General features: G+C 34.5%; 1 protein-coding gene across 4 annotated transcripts in view; it reads right to left on the bottom strand.

Moving 5' to 3' along the window:
• The window catches only part of LOC123708709, a 342,062-nt gene that overhangs the window by 198,624 nt on the left and 120,701 nt on the right, over nt 1-22,737 (bottom strand). For all 4 annotated transcript variants that reach the window (XM_045659552.1, XM_045659551.1, XM_045659554.1 and 1 more), the window contains one exon: nt 17,473-17,583. In XM_045659552.1, the coding sequence (XP_045515508.1) occupies nt 17,473-17,583 (111 nt within the window). The remainder of the gene's footprint in view (nt 1-17,472; nt 17,584-22,737) is intronic.

A 22,737-nucleotide genomic window follows, 5' to 3' on the forward strand; every position in this document is an offset into this window, starting at 1 on the left:
AAACGTGACGGTAAAACGTGACGGTAAATTTCTTTCTAAGGCCGATAAAGCAGTTTCACTTCAAATATATACACGAACACGCTTTTGGACAGAGCATAAAAACACAATTTTCTATAGACCTCCTATGAATTGTTTTTCAGCTTTTTATACTTTAAATAAAGAAGCAACAAGATGCGGATTTCTTTTTAATTATTAAAAAAAATTGGCCTTATTACAACGTTTAAAGTTTCCTGGTGTTTGGTTTACTTAAGAAAACCGTTTTCATGTTATTTTATTCATATTAAACAAATCTGGAAGTTCAGCTGACGTATTTGGAACAATGCGAAGTAAGGTACCTGCCATACGGGTCACAGACTTATTCTGTAAAATACGAATATAATTGGCTTTAAGTTTTGGTTATGTAATACCTTTTCATGATCAATAAGGGAGTAGGTTATGTAATTATATTGAGTGATATATGCATTACAATATATACTCGTAGTATATGAATATTTCTGATAAAGGTTGAAAAGCATGATGTAATTAATAATCATTAATAAGCAATTAAAACTCACTATCACTATTCAACACGTAGAAAATTAAAAAATGAATTTCTATTACCCAAATACAATAACATTATTCCAAATTTAATAAACTCGCTACCATCTACACTTCTTACTAATATAACAAGAAACAATATTAAATTTAAATTTAAAAAATATTACATAAATCAAACAATTATAAATTATGCTAATCAGACATTATCGTAATTTAATACATATTCGAATATAAGAACTCATCCTGCATTCGAATGAGAATTCTCGACATGAACAGGTTTCTTGCATCGGCTATCTATGGTGCGTCAATGTTTCAATTGGTTTATGACGTGTTACGTTTTTACGTTTAATGGTTTGCTTGTTGTAATGTTATAGTTTATATGTTACTGGCCTTAGTATATATGTTAATGATTTAAATATGTTCGACATCCTGGTGGACAGAAAGACTGTGTACAGTTTGTGTTTCCACCATACCAACTTCCTTTATATTAAGATCATTTATACAATAAATAAATAAATGGTTGTAGCTCCTTACAAATATGAATCGATGATACGGGGGCTCTTAGCCCTTGATAAAAAAAAATGATTTATGCTTGTTTTAGAGTTATCAAAAATATGTATTATGTCGTCAATTTCAGGGAATAACGCCGTCCAGGCGCCAGTCAGACTGACATTCGGGCACGTTCGGGTGGAAAACCAAACTACAATAATTTTGTTAGCGGTCCTTTTATCGCGAATTTCAGAATATACTGACAAATTATGGCTATTATTTCCTGCTACATCATATTATACAACTCGTTTCCAATTGTAGCCGATTTAAAACTAAGCCTAGTTGTATAACGTGCCGTACTCAAAAATGAGTTATATTTATTTTGATAGGACTAATATATATATGATATTAATAAAATATATATATGTATATATATATATATATATATATATATATAACAACTCTCAGCTAAACTCTCAAATACATGCGCACACAAACTCACACATTCACATATAATATCTTATAAGACTTGTGTTTGATTACTACCTGACCTACTTTTTATGAAAAAAAACTGCTTGAAGCATGTGCCATGTGCTGAATAATTGTTATCTAGTTTGTTCTAATTTTGTCACAACCTATTTGTCATGAACAAAGTTTTTTTTCTTTTTATTATAGTTTATCATTACTAATATATCATTAAAAATTGATAACTACAAATATAAAACGAAATTTAAGAGTTTGGTCCTTATGGCAATGTGCCTTTTTTGCTGACAGGATTTCCTCGCTGTATTGCAACACTTCTTCGTTGAAGAAAGCACCAGCTCTGGGGTAAATAATTTCTAAAAATCACATAGAATAATGATATCCGGCCCAACTCTCTACATCAATCAAATCTGGCGTGCTTCTTATATGGGAAAAACAACTAACGGAAAAATCATCAATAATAAACTCAAATTGGGTACACCCCATGTTGTATGATTTTTTGTATATTTTTTATACAATCATGCACACCGTTGTAATATTTAGCGCTGCAGTTAAAGCGTAATTAAAAATTGACGACAATCTTAATTATAACTCTTTGTTACCTATAATTAAACTACGTATACAGGTGTTGCCAGTATTTAATAAACAATGTCGGTAAACTCGTTAAACAAGGGGCAACACTAATTTGTTTTCACTTGAATTATTCATCTATTGGGGTACGTGTGAATTGACGGACGTATTTCGATGGAATTGAATATGTATGCCTCAATTTCTGTTAATTATAACACCGGATGTCATAAATATATGAGAAGTTTTAATCAAAGACTTAGTTAATCAATTTTTTTTTATTAAAGAGGCTATCTTTTTTTTAAATAACACTGGCAGTAGGCTCACCAGATGTTAGGTAATACCCATGGAGTCCCAATGCCAGAGGGCTCGCGAATGTCAAATCAAATTGGTTCAGTCAAATTGGTTCAGAAATATTTTAGTGGCATGACAGTTCGGGAGATTAGTTTACAAATTTATGGAAAATTTGTAACGGAAGAAATTTTTTTAATCTAGCTTCACGCATATCTTTTTATATGTTTCCATCATTCCCATCCTATCCTATAAAGGATGCCAACCTCCAGCATCCAAAAAAGAGAAGACCATAGAAAAAAATCTAAATAAAACCTACTAATCCGTCTCTTTCATTACAGTGCAATCACAGTTTGATAAAACGAGACGCAAAAGTAATTTAGTCAAATTGCTATTGGAGTAATCCAGTTTTTTGGATAACTTTCATTAATATAATATATCGATTATAAGATTTTTTGGTATAGGAAGAAATGTTTATAAAGGGTTTTCTTCAAAAAATGTCTATCAATCATTTAATGACATGCGTTGCACGTTAATGCTTTATCAGCGTGATGTTTTAGTCAACCGTCATGTGTTTTTTCTGACGTCCGTATTCACGCGATACGTGCGTCAACCACAGAGTATCAATGACAATCGTAAAAAACAATAAAGCTACGAGAGATAAGATACTAATTTAGATGTTTACCTGTTACGTAACGTAAGGTGTTCACCCTCCTGTGCCTGACACAAGCCGTCCACTTTTCGGGTCAAAGGCAAGCCGGTTTTGTCAAAATGTTTTCCGTCACATATAAATAAATTCTATTGGTGCACAGCCGAAAGCCGAAGTCGAAACTACGACCTCAGGGAGTGTGAGTCGCACGCCACTAGGCCAACACTTCTCGATCTTAGGTTAGCTTAGCTTGATCAAAGTTATCTTTGTTTATTTCACAATTTGTAAACAATAGAGCTTAAATCTGACCAGAGGCGTTCCCATGGCAACGGATCAACATCAGCACTTTCAACTTGTACATTAGTTGTTAACTCTGTATAAGTAGTTTCAAACTCGGTTTAGCCACGGATTCCCTCTTAGTCTAAGTGGAAACTAATTATTTATTCCTCAGAGGCGATCCCTTGTAATTTTAAATGTAATAAAAATGATTTATCGATAAGACTTATCCAATTCTAAGTTATTGAAACATTTAGACTTATAAATGTACAATGAATAAGTTGGTTGGCAGAATTCATTCTTAAAAAACATTAATTTTTAAAATTAATATTGTTTTCTTCGTAACGTATAACAGTACAAAATTAAATTAACGTGAAGTATACAATGCTTTACAGTGTTGCCCTAGTGGCTTCAGCGTGCGACGCTCATCCCTAAGGTCGTAAGTTCGTTCCCCTGCTGTGCACCAATGGATTTTCTTTCTATGTGCGTATTTAACATTAGCTCGAACGGTGAAGGAAAACATCGTGAGGAAACCGACTTACCTTAGACCTAAAAACTCGAGGGCGTGCGTCAGGCACAGAAGGCTGATCACCTACTTGCCTATTTAATTTACAAATAATTATGAAACAGATACAGAAATCTGAGGTCCAGACCTAAAAAGGTTGTAGCGCCATTGTTTTTTTTTATATAATGCTTTAAAGTCGTCGTGGCGAGACTCGCTTAATAAAAGATTTATTCTTTTTTTTAACTGAAGTGAGAGATATAGTCGAAATATATAATGTTTAACGACACACACGTCAAAGCGAAACCAAAAATCAAAATATTTACTTTCAAGAACATAATTCTTTTTAATTATAATGTATAGGAATTTTGGTTAAGGAACGCCGTGCACTCACGATGCATTTGCAATGTTTGAAAGTCGGTCTAGTTACGAATTAAATTCATTCATTGGTAACTCCTTATAGTGCCATGTCCTTGCAAAAGATGCCGTGCTTCTAAACACTAACTAACAATAAACGCTTGGTGCTTTGACCAAACCATTATCTTTGGTTTTTCAACCAAGACGTGCGTCTGCGGCCAGATCTCTTTCTACCTGCCACTGCTTTATGTGATTGGAAAGTTCTCATATTTTTGCTGTTACGCAAAACGGTTCCCATTCGTGAAATTCATTGGTAAAAAAGTCGCCAAATACAATGCCATACAGAACTTATAAGTACAGCGAGGAATTGCCAGAATCAAGGGTCTCCCCCAGGGACCAAACTTTTTAAAATTTATTTTAATGTTTTGTTATTCTTATATACAGCGAAGGTTAATATTATATTGTAAGTTATTAAATAGTAACCTAGTTATTTATTTTTAGATTAAATTGATAAATAAATGAATAATATCTCATATTTGAAACCTTAATATATTCTATCACGTCAAAGTAGCGAAAGTCGACAGAGGGTTGCCGACAAAGTTCGCGTCTAGGGACAGCTGATTTATCTATATTTGTTTGTTTGACACTTGTCATTCGAAATGCCCATTTGTAGCATTATTTGCACCTGACTCTGCCTGACCGCTACTTAAGAGGTATCCGATGTAAATTAATTTTGGGATTACGAGACCTCTTTGTGGGACCTAAAATAACGCTCCAATTTGTGTATGCTCTCCGTCAAAAAAATGTAGTTTTTGGCGCAGATTTTTTTTTTATTGTGAGCGTTAGGTTTTTTGAGCAGTATGATCTTCGGCTGTGCACAAATAGACTTTTTGTCTATGTGCCCATTAATCTTTAAGAAATATATATAAGGCAGCAACATGTCAACGGATTACAAGACACAATACCATCCGTAACATTGCGACATCCGTCGTTCCACAACTGAGCGTTTCTAAGGCAGTTTTTTTCGCTCACCACCACTATTTGAAACCAGCTGCCGACTGAAGTATTTCCGAACCAATTCCACTTAGGGTCCTTCAAGAAAAGAGCGTACCAATTCTTAAAAGGCCAGCAACGCATTTGTGAGCCTAGCAATGCGCGTGTTGTCCGTTTCTAATAATGTGACATATTTCTTAGAAATTTTAATCGATATTTAACCTTAATAGTCAAACTCACAAAATGTAGTGTGATTTATGATTTATTTATCAGTGACAGATTACAAGTGTTTCAAGTGCTTTCCTTTATTTCTTAATTCAGTTATAGAAGTAATCATTTCGCGACGCATGTGCTTGACATTTTAATCTAGATCTCCGATAATGTCATAACATTAGAAATGTCGTAATTTTAGGAAAACACGTGATGTGCGGAGTTTTTATCATCATGTAAAACACAATATGTTTATTATTTTTCTCCTTATTATATCACAGTGTAAACTCCATATACCGTAAGTAGGAGTCTTGGATATATATATATATATATATATATATATATATAATTCTATGTATATCTCGTTCTATATATGTATTAACATACGACCGGCTACGACTATTACATAAAAGACAGTTTTGAAAGTCAAAATTACATGTTAAGATATTAAAAAATGAAATCAATTGAACCCTGTTAAGTAAAGAAATCCGTCCCTTTTTACAGCGTATACACAATTTTACAGTAAGAAAAAACGTACATTAATAACAAATGTTTATTATTTATGAATAACGGGGATAGTAACATTTTAGCGCGTCGCATTTCTATCCCTAATCGCGTGAACGGTCAATGACCGATCCTCAGGTGTCCCGTCACGCTTGGTCAAACCCAACAAATTTGATTTGCAAAATACCTTCCGGAAGCCACACTGGGTTATCAAATAAAATCCATTACTCCAGGTTAAAATATTACTTTAGTACATTTTAATATTTTATGTATCCTAATATTTTTGGTTCACGTATTGTTAAAAATATGGTACATTTTAGAAATTTAAAGAATCATAAAATCGTGAATTTAGTTACCACTAAGTCGGTGCTTTCCTCGCTGAATGAATAAGTGTCGCAATAATAAGGAAATGCTGCTAGGGTTACAGTTAACACTGCTGCAGAAACGAAACGTCTTAAATTAATTTTAGTTCTCTATTGCCTATGTGTAACTACATATTATTATTACTTTGTAGGTTAATATAATTGTCAATTAGAATCAATTAGAAACGAGCGAATGAACGTTAAAGAAAATGCCATGATTGTTATTAAAACAATATCATTCTACTTCAGGCATAATAACATTTCACTATGTACATCTAGTTGTTTTAAAATTATACATTTCATCCCAGAAGTCCTTTTAACCGCTTTCAAGACTCGTTTGTTGAAGGAAAAGCGTAAAGAAGCCGTCCTCTCTAAGTTACAAAATGTAAGGAACTGAAAGAAGCTTGTCTAGGGTTGATTAGGGTGTATACTGAATGGGCTTTAGAACCACGAAGAATGAATACAATAACTTCATAGGCCGTTTAACTTAAAATAAATATTAAAGAGGGCTTAAATTCCAAAATCCCTGAGGGATTCTGCATCATTTACCTTGTAATTGTCTCTTTGAAATATATTATTGAAGATCTAAAAGCGTTTTGAAATAGGCAGTAGTGTGATTTTCAAAGCTACGACAAACAATTTTAGAAATTTATTACATTGTTTTCGTTTTCATGTGTCCTTTTTAATATTGTCTCTTTCACTTTCGTTTCAGTAATACATAAATACAGTACAATTAAAATAATTAAAAAAAGGAAGGGGTTCTCATCCAGGCAACAAAGGTGAGAAATATAAGGTAAGCAAGAAGTGCAAGACGTAAAACATAAGGTTATTTGGAAAAAAACTAATTGTATTCGTTTTTACAACAAACTCCCAATAGAGAATTATCACTAAATAAATTCAAACTCGTTAAACGTAAATTAATCAATAAAGTCTTTTTTGAATTTGACGAATATTTAAATGATCCTAATCCTTGGGATTGATTTGCTGCACCAACAATTTGTATGACTTAAAACTTATCGATTAAAAAGAGTGGCTAAAAGTTTCTTGCCAGTTCTTCTCGCCCGCTCTACGCCCTTGACTTGCGAACTGGTGGAAAATGTAAATTTACAATTAATCCTTTCTGACGTTCATAAGTGTACTTACTATATGAAGTTATTTAGACTTTGAATAAAGCAATTTGAGCATAAGTAAACAATGAAAGGGACAATAATAAAAATATATAAATAATGTGTTGCTTTCTGGCGAATTTTATTAGCAATTTATGTAGTTAAAATCTGTATATAGAGCAAAAATAATATAAACTGAATTAGCAGTAGTGCAAAGGATGTTTTTAGAAAGAACCTCTATTAGTTATTCATAAAATTCGAGTGAGAATACTACGCTTGAATTTTAATATTGAAGTAAGAACAAACGTTGGACAGCGAATCACATGCAAATCACTATTGTCTTGCATTAAAATATTCTCAAGCCCTAAAAGCTAGTTCAGACTTTTACGAAAAATCCTTGGATAAATGTTCCATAAAATACATTTTGATCTGACATTATAAAAATATTATGCATGTATTCGAGTTCTATAATCAGGATTACATTAAGTCTATGTCACTTTGTTTACACAACCTTCGAGGTAGTGAGGGACTCCTCCAAATTCTTCCACCTGTCTCTCATCCTCGCGACCATTTTCCAATCCTTTTCCGCAATCCCTTTTATTACATATTTTTCTTCCCATAGGGCCATTCCAAGTAAGGGATTCATTCTTTTTAACACTACAACCAGCAAGAATATGGCATTTGACAGTAATAGGGACGAAAACATTGTTATAAAATGAAATAAGCAGCAGTTACCTGGCAGCATTTACTCGCTTCATTCTGAAGCTGAGACTTAGGCAAAGTTTGACTCCGGTACCAAAATCCAATACGTTGTATACATAAGCAGGATAGCGCTTTAGTTATTTAAGGGACTAGTTAATGTGGAATTAAGATTCTAAAGCCGTTTAACGTATTCAATATTAATAGTACGAGTTATTATGGATACGATTGCTAGGGTTTTCAATTGATAACGTTTATCAAGTCGGCATCAGTAAGTTTGTAGCAATGACAGGAGCCTTGTGATGAACGTCTTCATAGAACTTCTCTAAGTAAAAGGGGACTGTGCTCCGTTACTCTAGCGATAGCAATCTCGACTTCCAATCTTAAGTTTTGTATGGTGCATTGCAACTTTGCAAATGGATCGGTGTTACGGTGACCGATGCGTAAACGGCATTCTTATACACAATAAATAGAGTAAAGTCTTTATTCTGACCAATAACCACCCTGTATAACACCCTGTTCTATGGCCCGATTGTCTATAGGACTCTCCCATTTAACCCAATTCGCATCAATAGCCTGCTCCATCTCATCGGCAGAACATTGTCCATATTTTTTCTTAATATCCCCTCTTCCTTTGTCTTTTCTTGGATACCATTTTTATACTAATCTCCATATTTATTTTTTGCTTCTAACTATACAATATGGTTAATGCCTCCTTACGTACTTAGTGTATCATCGTCATAAATATTTACCTTATACAGAGTGTTTCTTATAAATGATGGCCGCGATTTATCAAAATGATTATTGGTACTGAACCGGACATACGTCAACATTTATGAGGGATTTTATTTATTACAGGGGAAGCTTGGACATTGCTCTGCTACATAGAAGTAATGTCTGTTATGTACTTTGGTTTAGCTTTCAGTAGGTATATATGTTATTAGATACATTGATTATCGATAATGTAATTGTTTAATAAAATACTTTTATTTGTTTAAAACGGTTTTTATAGAGCATATAAATAAAATCAAACACAATAATAATGATACAAAAACTGCACTGTCTTTGATAAATGTTTTTTTAGGTCTGGGACTTAAATTTCCGTATCTCTTTCACAATCTAATAGGCAAGTACATAGGTGATCAAAATCATATGCATGTCACACGCCGTCGAATTTTTGGGTCTAAGGCAAGCCGGTTTCTTCGCGACGTTTTCCTTTACCGTTCGAGCGAATGTTAAATGAGCATGGAAAGAGTATGCATTGGTGCGCAGCCAGGTCAAACTTACGACCTGAGGGATGAGAGTCGCACGCTGAAGCCACTGGGCTAACACTGCTCAACAGCTGAACTGTCTTTACACATTTCATTTAATACAGATTTGGTTCCAAGGTAGTGCCACCAGGACCACGGGTGTACATTAGCTTAAGTAGTTAACATGTAGAGGTAACGGGCTTATTTTAGCATTATGAGCAAATGCTAAAATAATATTAAAAATAATCAAGAAGCCACATAGTTTTTAGGTTTTGTCTTTTCAACAATACACTTCGTTGACAAGTGTTAGGACTCTTACACAAAACCAAACGAAAAGGCTAGAAAATACCACCCAAAATCTTTTTAAAATAAGTTTAAGTTCTCAGAAAGTCGGAACAGGTGCGTCCACGCAGCATTTATTGTTTCAGCGTCTTTGAAGAGTCCGAAATAGTTTTATGAGTTGTGGTTAAACTTACAAAGGACTACGATAATGTAATAACAATCTATTCCAGCGTGAAGCTGTTTAAAAAAAAATGTAATTTCATTTAATTATTGACCGTCACTTGTTTTAATTTACTTACCCCGGGAGCAAGCCAAGAAACGCAGACTGGTGATGTTTTTTTTCTGTGTTTACTAATCACGCCTGTAGTAATATCTGCAACTCATTTCTAAGCACTAGCTTTAAATTATCTTTTACATAATTTTAGACCTGAGCGCCTTAGTTAAACTCATTTTTATATTAAAACTACACAATCGCTTCGTTCTCTCAAATTGTTTTCTCTCAATTGCGTTAGTATGGTGAAGTTAATATTGAAAATGTTTTCTTACAAATGTCCAACACATTTGCATGAAGATAATAGCTGACCCTATATAAAGAAGCCTACAGAAAGAAGGACACCGAGAAAAATGGAACCTTTTAGAGGAGGCCTATGTCTAAGGACAACTTGTAAAACAGAAATTAACTAACTGGGCGATTAATTATTAGTGTTTATAGCACTTCACATTTTTATGTACTAGGATAAGTATTTTACATCAATAAAGGCTATTATTATATCCTTCTACAGTTTAAAAAAATACACTTCTATATGTTTTATTATTATGCAATTTAAACTACAAATTATATAACAAAAGTGAAATGTATGTAATTGTTTTGTAAGATAACAGATGTCAAGAATCCCTTCCCACTGCGAATAAAAGCGCCGCGCTGCTTATTACCACACATCTTCAAATTATTTTCATTGACAAAGATTTACAGCTTATAACTATTTTATTCTTTACATATAATATTAGGTCCTTATATATGAAATTGGCGTTTTGTATGGGAGGAACAAAAAGTCGAATATTTTTAAATATTAGGTCCTTACATATGAAATTGGCGTTTTGTATGGGAGGAACGAAAAGTCGAATATTTTTAAATATAATATATTTAATTAATCGAAGTATGAACCATTGTTTTTTATGCACTTTTGCCATCTCATAGGTAGTTCATTGATTCCTTTACTAAAAAAACCAGTCGGACGGGAATCAATAAAATCTGTGAAGGCGATTTGGACTGCCCCATGAGAGTTAATTTTTTTCCCTTGCAAGAAGTTGTCCAAATTTCGAAAAAAATGGTAATCTGTTGGATCAAGGTCCGGGGAGTACGGAGGATGTCTTAGACATTCCAATTGAAGCTCTTCTAATTTGGTAGCCGTCTGTTGTACAGTGTGTGGTCTAGCGTTGTTGTGAAGTAGCAGTGGCGTGGAGCGATTGACCAGCCTAGGTTGTTTAGCCGCTAGCTTTTCCATCATGGTTTGCAATTGCTGACAATAGACATCAGCCGTAATAGTCTGGCCAGATTTGAAAAAAACTGCAATGAACAATACCGGCACTAGTCCACCAAACGCTTACAAGTAACTTTTTTGGGGTTAATTTTCGCTTGGAGCAGGATTTGGCTGGCTGGCCAGGATCCAACCATTGCGTTGAGCGCTTCCGATTATCGTAAAGAATCCATTTTTCATCACAGGTAATGATTCGGTTTATAATACCTTCATTATTGTGCCGGTTCAGTAATGTAACGCCGAAGTCGACGCGCGTTTGCCGGTTTGCTTCAGTCAATTCGTGAGGTACCAACCTTTTAAGCTTTTTAATCTTCCCAATTTGCTTCAAGTGAATGAAAACAGTTTTATCACTAACACCGCAGCCTGCAGCTAACTCGGACGTGGTTTGCGATGGATCCACTTCCACAATAGCCTTCAATACTTCATTATCAACTTGGGTCTCAGGCCGTCCACGGGGCTTGTTCTGCAGGTCGAAATTTCCAGAACGAAAACGTTGGAACCAAAAACGAACTGTGTTTTCTTTTGCAACATGACCGCCATACACATCATTCACCCTTCGAGTCGTTTCCGCAGCACTAGTGCCACGGCGGAACTCGTACTCGTAAATAATGCGATACTTTAAGTTTTCCATTTTGTACAGTTTTCCACTGAGAGTAGTATAACTTATACACTTAAAAACTTATGATACAGTATTTATTCCACTGAGGAACTCAGATGTCAGATTTACCGAAGAGGAACACGTAGCAGCGTTGTATAACAATTTATGAAACACTCAGAGTAATATTCAGTATGTCAAAAACAGGTGGTTCGTAGCCTGATTGATTACAATCCAGGAAACAGACAATTTAATTGCTACATTCATGTTGGATTTTTCTATCTATGGCTGTGCTTAAACACTCGCATCAAAGGAAAGATTATCATCGTGATAAAACTGATTGTATTAGATCCTAAAATACAAATACAGAAATGTGAAGGCATTACTTACACAAGGATTTAGTGTCAGGCTGTACTGAATGATAACTAATTGTCAGGAATACCAAAAAAGTCATACACGTGGTTCAAGTTGCGCCTACTGAATGCTGTCTCCGACACTATCGAGTTTGTGGTCATACCAACACTGTGAATTCGTACGTATTTACGTATTTTATTTTTTTGACATTACCGTATAGGCTTAAGAATGTAAGGATAGTGTATGAGTATTTTTGTAAATAAATAATTTAAAATGTAGCCAATGAATACACTCAAAAACGTGACGCTTTTCCTCACAGTGTGTAGATCGAAGAAAAGTCGTAGGGTCGTCAACGAGTCACATGTAATTGAATCCCCGAAGTTTGATTAGTAAGGGACACGTTACGATTATTACCGCACTTAATAGCTGTTTTGTTAACCCTACTTGGTCAACTTCACTTCTGATAGCTTAGATGTATAATGGATCGTTAAGTAATTTAATTATAATTGTATTAATTACTTGGTTTTCTGTAGATTTCTTAAATGAGTTCATAGTTTTTCCGGCGCTGTCTCCGTGTAACGCTCAAAAACAAGTGACAATTGGGAAGCAGTAGTAGAACAGTAGAAAGCACCTGGTGTTAGAGTAATACCGCTGCCCATAGAAACTGACGGACACATGTCCCAGAGTGTACACGAGTGCGTTGTCAGAAGAATTGGTACGCTCTTTTCTTGAAGGAAGTATGAAGTGGATATTCAAAGTGGGTGGATGAGAAGATTTAAGTATATAATTTTTGATAAATGATACCTTAAAGTGGCAGAATCGTGAAAATGTTCTGTTTAAAAAAAATACAAGTTCATATTGTCACGATGCAAATAAAAGCAACGCCCCATTGCTTGCAAATAGATTATAATACGAAATATGGGTGAAAACCAGGAAATTTAAAAAATAAAAAGGACACAGACAAAGTCATACACCTGGCGAATATCTAAAATAGTACATTAGCAAATATTTAGACGAGATTCCTGAAAAATTCCTTGGACGAAAGCCAATACGACCTTAGTACAAAAAGGCTAACCTCTAGAAATATGTCATTTACAGAGTAAAGGACAAGCGAAGGAAAACAGGGAGTATTTCTCTTCACTTATAAAACAAATAACATGAACACTGTGAAATAGGAAACAACTTAAACATCGCTGTTCTCTTGATCTTGATTATATTTTCAAACATCGCTCATGTGGAAAAACGAGGACATTCATTTATGTAAATGTTACAAAAAGGATATATTTGTGTGAAAATGACATGAGAAGCTAGTAAAGCCTTGAAGATTATCAATGTAAAACCCGAAATTTCTGCCCTAACACTTGACGGAACAAAACACTCGTTAAAAACCAGCCTTATCCATTACTAATTGAATCAGTCACGCACATTCCTGCGCACGCGCCGTCCTTTGAGCTTGCGCTCGCGTAATTACGATCGAGATTGATTCATTGCAATATTTCCTTAACGATTTGTTATGGCCGTTTGTCGGTACTCTTGGTATGCCGCCTGTAATAAGGATGCGATTGTAATTATCTCAGTTTAAATAGATACAAACTATTTCTGTAAAGTTGCATATAATAGATCATTTTTCGAAAAATAATGTCACTTCTTACGTGTTCGTACGTGTACACTAGTACACGCACACATATTTCAGAACATTGACTTTAAGTAGAAGTAATATATCGTAACTTAATTTTCATTAATAATTGTGGTCAGTGTGACAGCTACCATTGGAACTGTAAATTTGAATTAAACGGTCTGTCGAAAACCGAATTTAATTTTAATTAAATAGCATGACAAGTCGTTTGAATAGCCTGCATGGTCATAAGTGTATTTTTCAAACTAAAAACTCTTAGGAGGCTTACACAAAAGCACTTCTAAGTAAAGTTAGCAGATAAACATATATCAAACTTTGCAAGAGCGATTAAGATAAATACAGGTGCACAAAGGTACTTAATAACTTCGCACGTGAGACCACCGATATTCAGGATTGTGACACACTGAGATTCTAAATATATAAACTTCTTGCCCATTCTTGTCCATATTGAATTTTTTATTAAACTATATTTTCGAAGGGGCAGTAGACTTGTTATTTTGACGTTATACAGAGCTTGTTTCTTAAATTATATTTGTTTAAGATGAACTAAAGCGCATCTACTCTCTAAAGAGCCGAACATGTCTTCAATGTTGAGTTTTGGTACCGCGCGATTCCGGTTACACATTAGCGCTACTGCTATTATGGGAACTATATCGAAATTGCATGTGAAAAACAATGAAATCACTGTTTTATATCTATTGGCCGGCTGGTTCAAAATGAAAAGTTTTTGAGTCAAACTTTAGCTAAAGATAACCACGAGTTTATATACGGACAGACGGTTGGCCACAATCCCACATGATGTTAAGTGAGATATGGTGAAGGGGACGACTGTCCAGGAGATGCCGATTATTAAACTATCGACTGTTACAAGAAACCTCGATGCAGTGCATCACCTGGGGGTGTCAGCAATAAAGGGGGGAACATGAGCGTGCTTCTATAAGACCGTTATTTGAAACGGGATGAGGGAATAAGGTTGTGTAGTTCCATGAAGCATTCTTACTTAGCTTTCCTCTCAGCATTTGTAGCTTGAGAACAGCTAGCAATTGAATAATATAAAATTATTAACAAGGCACCCCAATTTTGTCAAACAGAAGAATCCTAATTAGCGTATGTACAACCATCTTTATTAGCTCGCCGGTTATGTTAAGTTTCTTCATACATCTCTGCTCAATTTACACGTGTTTAAACTCACGATACAAGTCTTATGACTTCTGGGATTTATATACTACGTGTTACTTAACGAATTCCTTACACGTAATACAGTGAGAACTAGAAAGCTGGAAAGCTTTAAGAATTCATTAGTTCATGATAGTTAAAAAAAATAGCTTTGAAAGTAATTCTTTGGTTTTTTATATATTTTTATGTAACAGGTAAACGGAGTCTCATCTGATGTTAAGAGATACCACAGCCCATGGCATTTACATTGCAAGTGCGTTGTCGGCCTTTTATAATATATGCACGTGTTTTTTGAACTTTAGGGACAATCACTCATTTTAACACTACGTATAATAGACCGAATAAAATGTAATATATAAGGTATAGTACATAATTTGGTCTCAACATTGATTTTATGTACTATATAAGCAAGTTTGTGCATGTAACAGCGGTCAGAACTCAAACAGCGAGCTATTTGCTAGGGGCTAAGACCACTGCGGCGCGACGCGTCACAGACAGAAACAAAGTTGTATTACAATTTACTGGATTTCTTGTTGTATATTCGTTTGTACTGAACAGAACTCAACTTTAATATATTAAAGATTTATTAATAGATTTAGTTATGTAGATGTTTATGTAGTACTTCTTCCACTTTACCCTTAGAAGGAATACTAACTTATTTAGATATATTTTCTTACCTTTTCCTGGAAGAGATCGCTTGTTAAATCGCCTCTCGGAGTATTTCTAATAACTAAGCTTTTTATTTGTAATATAGCGAAGTTTGAATAAATAAGATAATACTTCCCAGTAAGGTCAATGAAACTTCTACATTGTATAATTTAAAGATAGTTAAACATTTTATAAACCTGATCACATCTAGTTAATACTGATAATTTGGATGGAAATTTAAAAAAATATTTTATTTTTATTAATACTCCGTAGTTTCAGATTTAAGAATATTGTAAATATTAGTGTGTTGAAAATAAATAAATTAACATTATTATTTTTCATATACATTATTGTTGGAATGTTGCCATATAGGATAAGTATCTCATTAAAAAGTGTTAAAGTATATCGATTATAACAATGAAAACTTTTTCATAGTTTTCAAAGAAAATTATTTCTAAGTGTTTTAAATATTTATTCGATGGCTTACAATAACGTATTTGTTCTCTGCTACCATTTTGCGTAAACGAAAGCTTTAGTTTCAAAACTCGAACTGTTTGCAACTGTTTATTTTAAAGCTCATCTTACTAACTGGTGCTAACGATCGTATTTGTGCAGACATACACTATTTACAGTCTACAATACTCGGCCTAAACAGAGCCTCCATAGGCTTACCAACTAGCGTATTCTACGTTGTATTATATATTGTACTGAGTTTCAAAGAAACGTAACTTTACATGTAAAACTATATTTGTTTTTGTAGTGATAGTTTTTCAACCATTTAACAATTATAACGAGCCGAAAAGAACTGAAATTTGGTTTGAGTTTGATAAGTATTATTGGTGGATAGTTTTTTGGGCCTGACGGCCTCATGAATAACACATTTAACAACTCAAAAAGAAGAGTTACGAAACCAAGTCGTCCACCAAGTATAATACGTCAAAAGACAATATGTTCAAGAACTTATGTATATATAATTATAGGTTGTAAGTTAAATTAACCTAAATAAGGGAAGGTTCCCTTTATAGCATTATTGTTAATTTTATAAATGAAATAAGCTGTTGGAATATGTACGTTTATTTTTTCATTGTGCAAGTTGTAGGGGGTTTTAGATTTTCTAGCTTGGTAGAAACTTGAGGATAAAAGTAGGGTTTCTAAGGAGATGAGAGCCCAGAACAAGTCAAGTGCCACATACCCCTGTATCCTTTTGTAATAGGGATGCGTAAATGTATTTCAATGTATACTTACAAATATAAAACAAATTCCTCGGTATACCTTCAGATTATCCGGTTATGTAATGTACTAAGTATAAACTAACTAACTATATAAACTAAACAACTAAAAACTAAGTACGAAGAATCGTGAAAACAATTACATACAAGAAAATATATTGTAAAAAAAATCAACTTTTGACGTAGCTCACACACAATTATATGTTCTTTTTTTATAAAGGATAATTTATAATCTACAGTTGCAATATTTATAAATATCTGAACATCTACGTAATAATTATTTAGTTTTTTTTTTATTATTAGTAGGTTTTTTTTTTAACACCAAGAGCCTATTTTATTTTGGTAGTTTTTTTTATTTGGTTTTCACATATAATTATCAAATCAATGTATACAAAATATTTCTTGCCCATTCTTCACCATATGAACCTTTTAGTTGCCGCAACTATACATTTTTTTTTTAAATATTTTTAACTTGTAATTTTGACTTTCCAAAGCGCCTTTTGAATAGGCCTAATTGAAATAAATGATTTGACCTTGACTTTATAAAAATTCTGGTATTAGATAGAATAGCTTTGCTATTTCTCTTTTATATCGAACATATTATATACCATATATTCGTATAAGTTGGTAATAACTCATAATTATGTTTTATTATTTATATATTTCATTTTTGACTTTTGTGTATAATGTAATTGTAGAGTAAAATAAGTAGCTGTAAGTAGATAAATTAACAACTTACCTTTATTATTTTATTCTGGAGCTTCGTCACAGCCATGCGTTCCCTCTGCGTTTTACGCTTCTCGTCTTCAAGCTGACATTCTAGTTGCTTTATTCGTTTTTCAAGAAGTTCCTGAAATAATCAATTTTGATTATATGACAGACATTTGAATGAAACAAATAGCTAACATACAATTTGCCTTAGTTTTAGTAATAAAGAAATTTTGCCAAATGCACATTTCGCGGTTTTGTATAAATATGTATTAAAACTTGGCTTTTGATTACCTCTATACAAATATTTATTATAAAGATTCGTATACATCAAATATATTCAAATGTATCCTTGAAGCCTGGAAGTGGTTGCCTGAAAGTGATCGCTCGAAAGCGATAAGGTCGCCAATTGGCCTCTTTTTCATAATTATATGTTCAATTTTTAATAACATATTATCTCCAACATATTTAAAATCTATTCTAATCTTTTAAAATCCAAAAAAATATTACTTCATGTAAATTCTTAAATAAATAAGCAAAGTACACCAACAAAAACGTCTCCGAGTCTCATGTAGGTAGTAGTAAATACGTAAACCAGAATTAGGTAACACTGTTCCGTCACATTTATGTGTTTGCCGAAAGAGTAATAAGGACCCAAAATTCTATGACTATTTAAGAATTAGAATTAAAATAAATAATAATTCTTAAAATACATTGATATACTCTAAAACTGTTATAAAAAATACACTGTGCATTCCTATATCAAAATTTTGATGATAAATTTCCGAGCCTTCCTCTTCAGAGACACTTCCAGTCTCTTAAAAGGTTCTTAATACAAGCGAATTCGACGACAAATTAATCAAGGCTGTTAAGAGCCTACTCAGCAAGTTAAGAAAGCCCCAACGCATGCGTCATTTTACAAAGGGAGTGAAATCTCGTGGAAAAATCGTGAAATTAATGGCCACCATTATTGGATATTGATACGAATGATATATTCTCACTTCCTTTTATCGTATTTCAACCGATTACCTTCCGATGTGTAACTTATGTTTGAATTCAATATTTCATGAAATACGTAGTATAAAATCGGTATGTAAGTGCGTACTCCTATTTCACCATGCCTCCTGCTGATGTCATGTGGAACATGGTGTGATGGTTGCAGTTCCTTACAAACGTTGTGTAATACAAAAAAAAAACTGACGATTAAAAAGAGTGGCGGAGAGTTTATTGTCAGTTCTTCCCTTCCGTTCTACGCCCTTGATTTGAGAACTGGCAGTAAATGTAAAATTAGAAGCATTTAATGTATATTTATTTTTTATTGACGTTCATAAGTGTACATCGTGTTACCTATATGAATAAATGATTTTTTTACTTTGATTAATCACATTAATCCGAGATGACTAAACTTAAAGAACTTCGTTTTAATTCTAAATAATTTATTAAAATAATTGTATTAGTATGTCAAACTAGATATTTAAGTATCTTGATTGAATGAAATAAATTCCTGTTCATATCTGTTAAAGATTTTTGTTATGAAACATGGGGCAATCAGCTAGCTTAATTGATGTAAAGTTATACCGCCGCCAATGGACAATCACCGTGCCAAAAGGCTCGCGATTGCGTTGCTGGCCTTTTAAGAATTGAAAGGCTTTTCTTGAAGAACCATTTATATATAGATACAAAATTTTAATATTCTACCTTTCATAAAAACATGATATTAGTATCATAATATAATAGTTACATATTATAATTAAAAAGGTTTAATAACTTTAACTATGAAACTGTACATGAACCTAGGAACGTGAATTGGGATTCGTTGAGAAGATTACAATTTTAGTTATTACAAAATATTACTAACGGTTGCCTAGCAGTTTCAATGGTACACCATAAAAGGCGATAGTACGTTCCGTCCCCGTTCAACGCATTTTTTCAGCATAGGTTCAAAAATTTAGAATAGACTTCCCACAGGTTTTAACTAATAATCACATTAGTAATAATATTTTTATTATAATTTTTTTCAATATCTTAAATTAAAACAGCGTCGCCAATTCTACCAGTTTAAACGCTAGAAAACCTTGCATTACACTTAGAAATTCAAAATTGGAACCTTGTTCAAAAATACAGCCCAGTAGCGAAGCTTCCGGCAATGACGGAGGATGTACGACATCACTTCCGCTACGCTTTGTACTATAGAGCTATTTCCTCAATGTAAACTCTACACAGAATGCCATTATTTACATTGTGAAATGAGTTTTGTCTCTTTGTAAAGTATATCTTACGTTATTTAAAATGAAAGAATAACCAATCCATTATAATTTAACCATAGAAGAAATATTATATATTCGCACTTCTCGTGTATTTACGAAGTATTGTATCTTCTTTTTATTTCAATTTATGCATATATTATTAAAGTAACTATTAAATATACAGTATTTAAAATTTTCTTAACCTACTAGAGAATACTGTCAGTGAAATACACTGCCACAGGGACCAATCATTTTAAATATGTTATTATTTTATTTTTATAATATTTTAGACATCGTAGAGATTTATTTATAGATGACCAAATTTCAAGAAAAATAATATGTGGTGTCTATTATCTTACTTTACAAAATCCACAGAAAACCTTATGCTATCCATTAATCCTATCTAACCTACCTAAGGGTAGGTTTAAGAATAATATAGCCGCTTCACACCGTACGCTTCACAAATAGGTGGCTCTCCGGCGAAGAGTCGAGAAAACTAAGCTGGGACAGTAACCGGACAGTGGGAGCTTGTTGACGCTGGACATTGCGAGCCGAATCCACAAAAAAAGATTATGTCTCCGACAGCGGTGATAATTGTCCCGAACGTACAGTCTCATTATCTCTCCCTGCATCTGTTGTTCCCATGATTAAAGCTAAAAATAATGGCTGTACATATAAATATGATATATACTATCGTCACTATGTATATAAGTATAGTATCTTGAAAAAGATATCCCCACAATCATTTTTCACGTAAACAATAAATTCTCTCTAAATGTCAACACTGACATGTGTTTGTACATACTAGGAGTGTATTTCGCGTATAAAACAATACAATAACAGTGTAGATAAAAAAGGTTCTGTCTCGTAAATTTCAAAGCTACTATAAGGTTGAGACTCTCATCCCTGAGGTCGTAGGTTCGATCTCTCGCTCGCCAATGGACTTTCCTTCTATGTGCGCATTTAACATTTACTCAATCGGGAAAACACCGTGAGGAATCCGACTTGCCTTAGACCCAAAAAATCGATGGCGTATGTCTATGTCAAACACAGGATGCTGATCACCTACTTGCTTATTAGATTGACAAATGATGAAACAGATTCAGAAATCTAAGACCCAAACATAAAAAAGGTTGTAGCGTCACTGATTTATTTTACAAGATTGAGGCTCCGTTTATACCCTAGATATATACTGATGATTGATGATGATAAGGAAAACAAAATCGACATGTCAAGCGAAGAAGACCCACTTGTTTGTAAAGATAATTGGTGTATGAAATAGATATAGAAAAGGAAGAACATGTCCATGGACACTCTCAATGCCAATGAGTCTATTTCGAGTGCGTCGCCGGCCTTTTAAGAATTGGTGCGCTCTCTTCTTGTTCTGTCTATGTTTTATCTAAGGCATTATTTTAATTAAATAAAGGATTTTTTTTATATTTAACTTATGGTAGGTACAATGTTTGTTACCAAATAAATAATATAGAATATTAGGAATACTTCGGTGAAACACAAACTATTATGAACAAAAGATATCCCACTGTGCAATACTCCTTTGTCTTACATTCATTTGTCTCGGAGACCCGATTGAATCCCCCCAAAACTTAGGGGACTTTGAAAACGTATCAATTAGTTACCTACTTCAGTTACAATACAGCACTTTGGGGAGGCCGATTTGAAGGTTTTAGATTTTCAAGAACATAATGATAGATGGAGAGATACTTTGAGTTTCACCTCAAATACCACGGTATCAATAAAGCGTATAGTTTTTTTATATATGACAAATGGAGGATCACCTCATGTTAACTGAATACCACATTTTTTTTGGTGTCGGGACGTGACGACCCCATCGCCCACTGATGAAATAACCTGTGACAAAATATTTCACCAGTGCAGTCAGTCCCCTTCCTAGTGGGAGTGCCATGCTGTTGCTTTCGGGCTTCAGCCAATCGGGCAGGCACGACCGGGGCAGTACCACTGTCTCACAGAAAACCGGCGTGAAGTGATGCAATAGGTTCATCTTATTGTATTCGCGTTTCGTGCGGTGAGTGAGACTCCCGGAGCCCATCAATTCCCCCCCCCCAGAATATGAAGATGCAGTTTAAACAGAGATTACCCCAGGGGGGTACCACACGTTTCCGCTGTGGAGAATCCCCCTCTGAGCGTCCATCATCGGAACAATCAGTATTCGGTGGTGGATGCACAGGCTGCCCTTCGTATTCTGGGGTGGGCAAAAACTGCGCAAAAAACTATAGGTTTCGATCTCGGGGCAAACGGAAAAATTTACCTAAGGCATCCCCTTCCACGCTCTCAGTGGACTTTACCAATGTTAGGGGGCTCAACTCTAATCTTAACGCGGTTCACTTTCACCTCGAAACTGCGAAGCCGGCCTTATTCTTCCTTACTGAGACTCAGATATCCTCCCCGGCTGATACTTCCTACCTCTCCTACCCGGGGTACAAATTGGAACATTCATTTGTGCCGCGGGCGGGAGTTTGCGTGTACGTCAGAGAGGATATCTGTTCTCGTCGCCTCGGGTCGCTTGAAGGAAGGGACCTATCTAGCCTCTGGCTGCGCGTAGACTGCGATGACCATCCGCGATTCTACGCATGCCTGTATAGGTCCCATAGCGGAAATACCGAAACTGAGCGACTCATTGAGCACATCCAAATGGCTACAGATTCCCTGCTCGAAGGGGTTCCTACCGCTGAAATCGTGATACTTGGCGATTTTAACGCTCACCATGCCGATTGGCTCGGTTCGGAAACCACCGATCACGCGGGAAGATCCTTTCACGACTTTGCTTTAGCTTACGACCTGTCACAAATGGTCCCTGCGATTACGCGAATACCAGATGTGGATGGTCATAAACCTTCTTTGTTGGACCTTCTGCTGACCTCACATCCGGAGACCTATCAAGTCTCTGTTGACCCGCCATTGGGTTCATCGGATCATTGTGTGGTCCGGAGTACTGTGCCTACTACGCGCCCTCCTCGGCCCCGTTTTTCGGGTTGTCGTCGTATTTGGCACTATCGGTCAGCAGATTGGGA

Source organism: Pieris brassicae, chromosome 4, assembly GCF_905147105.1.
Source record: "Pieris brassicae chromosome 4, ilPieBrab1.1, whole genome shotgun sequence".
Classification (NCBI taxonomy): domain Eukaryota; kingdom Metazoa; phylum Arthropoda; class Insecta; order Lepidoptera; family Pieridae; genus Pieris; species Pieris brassicae.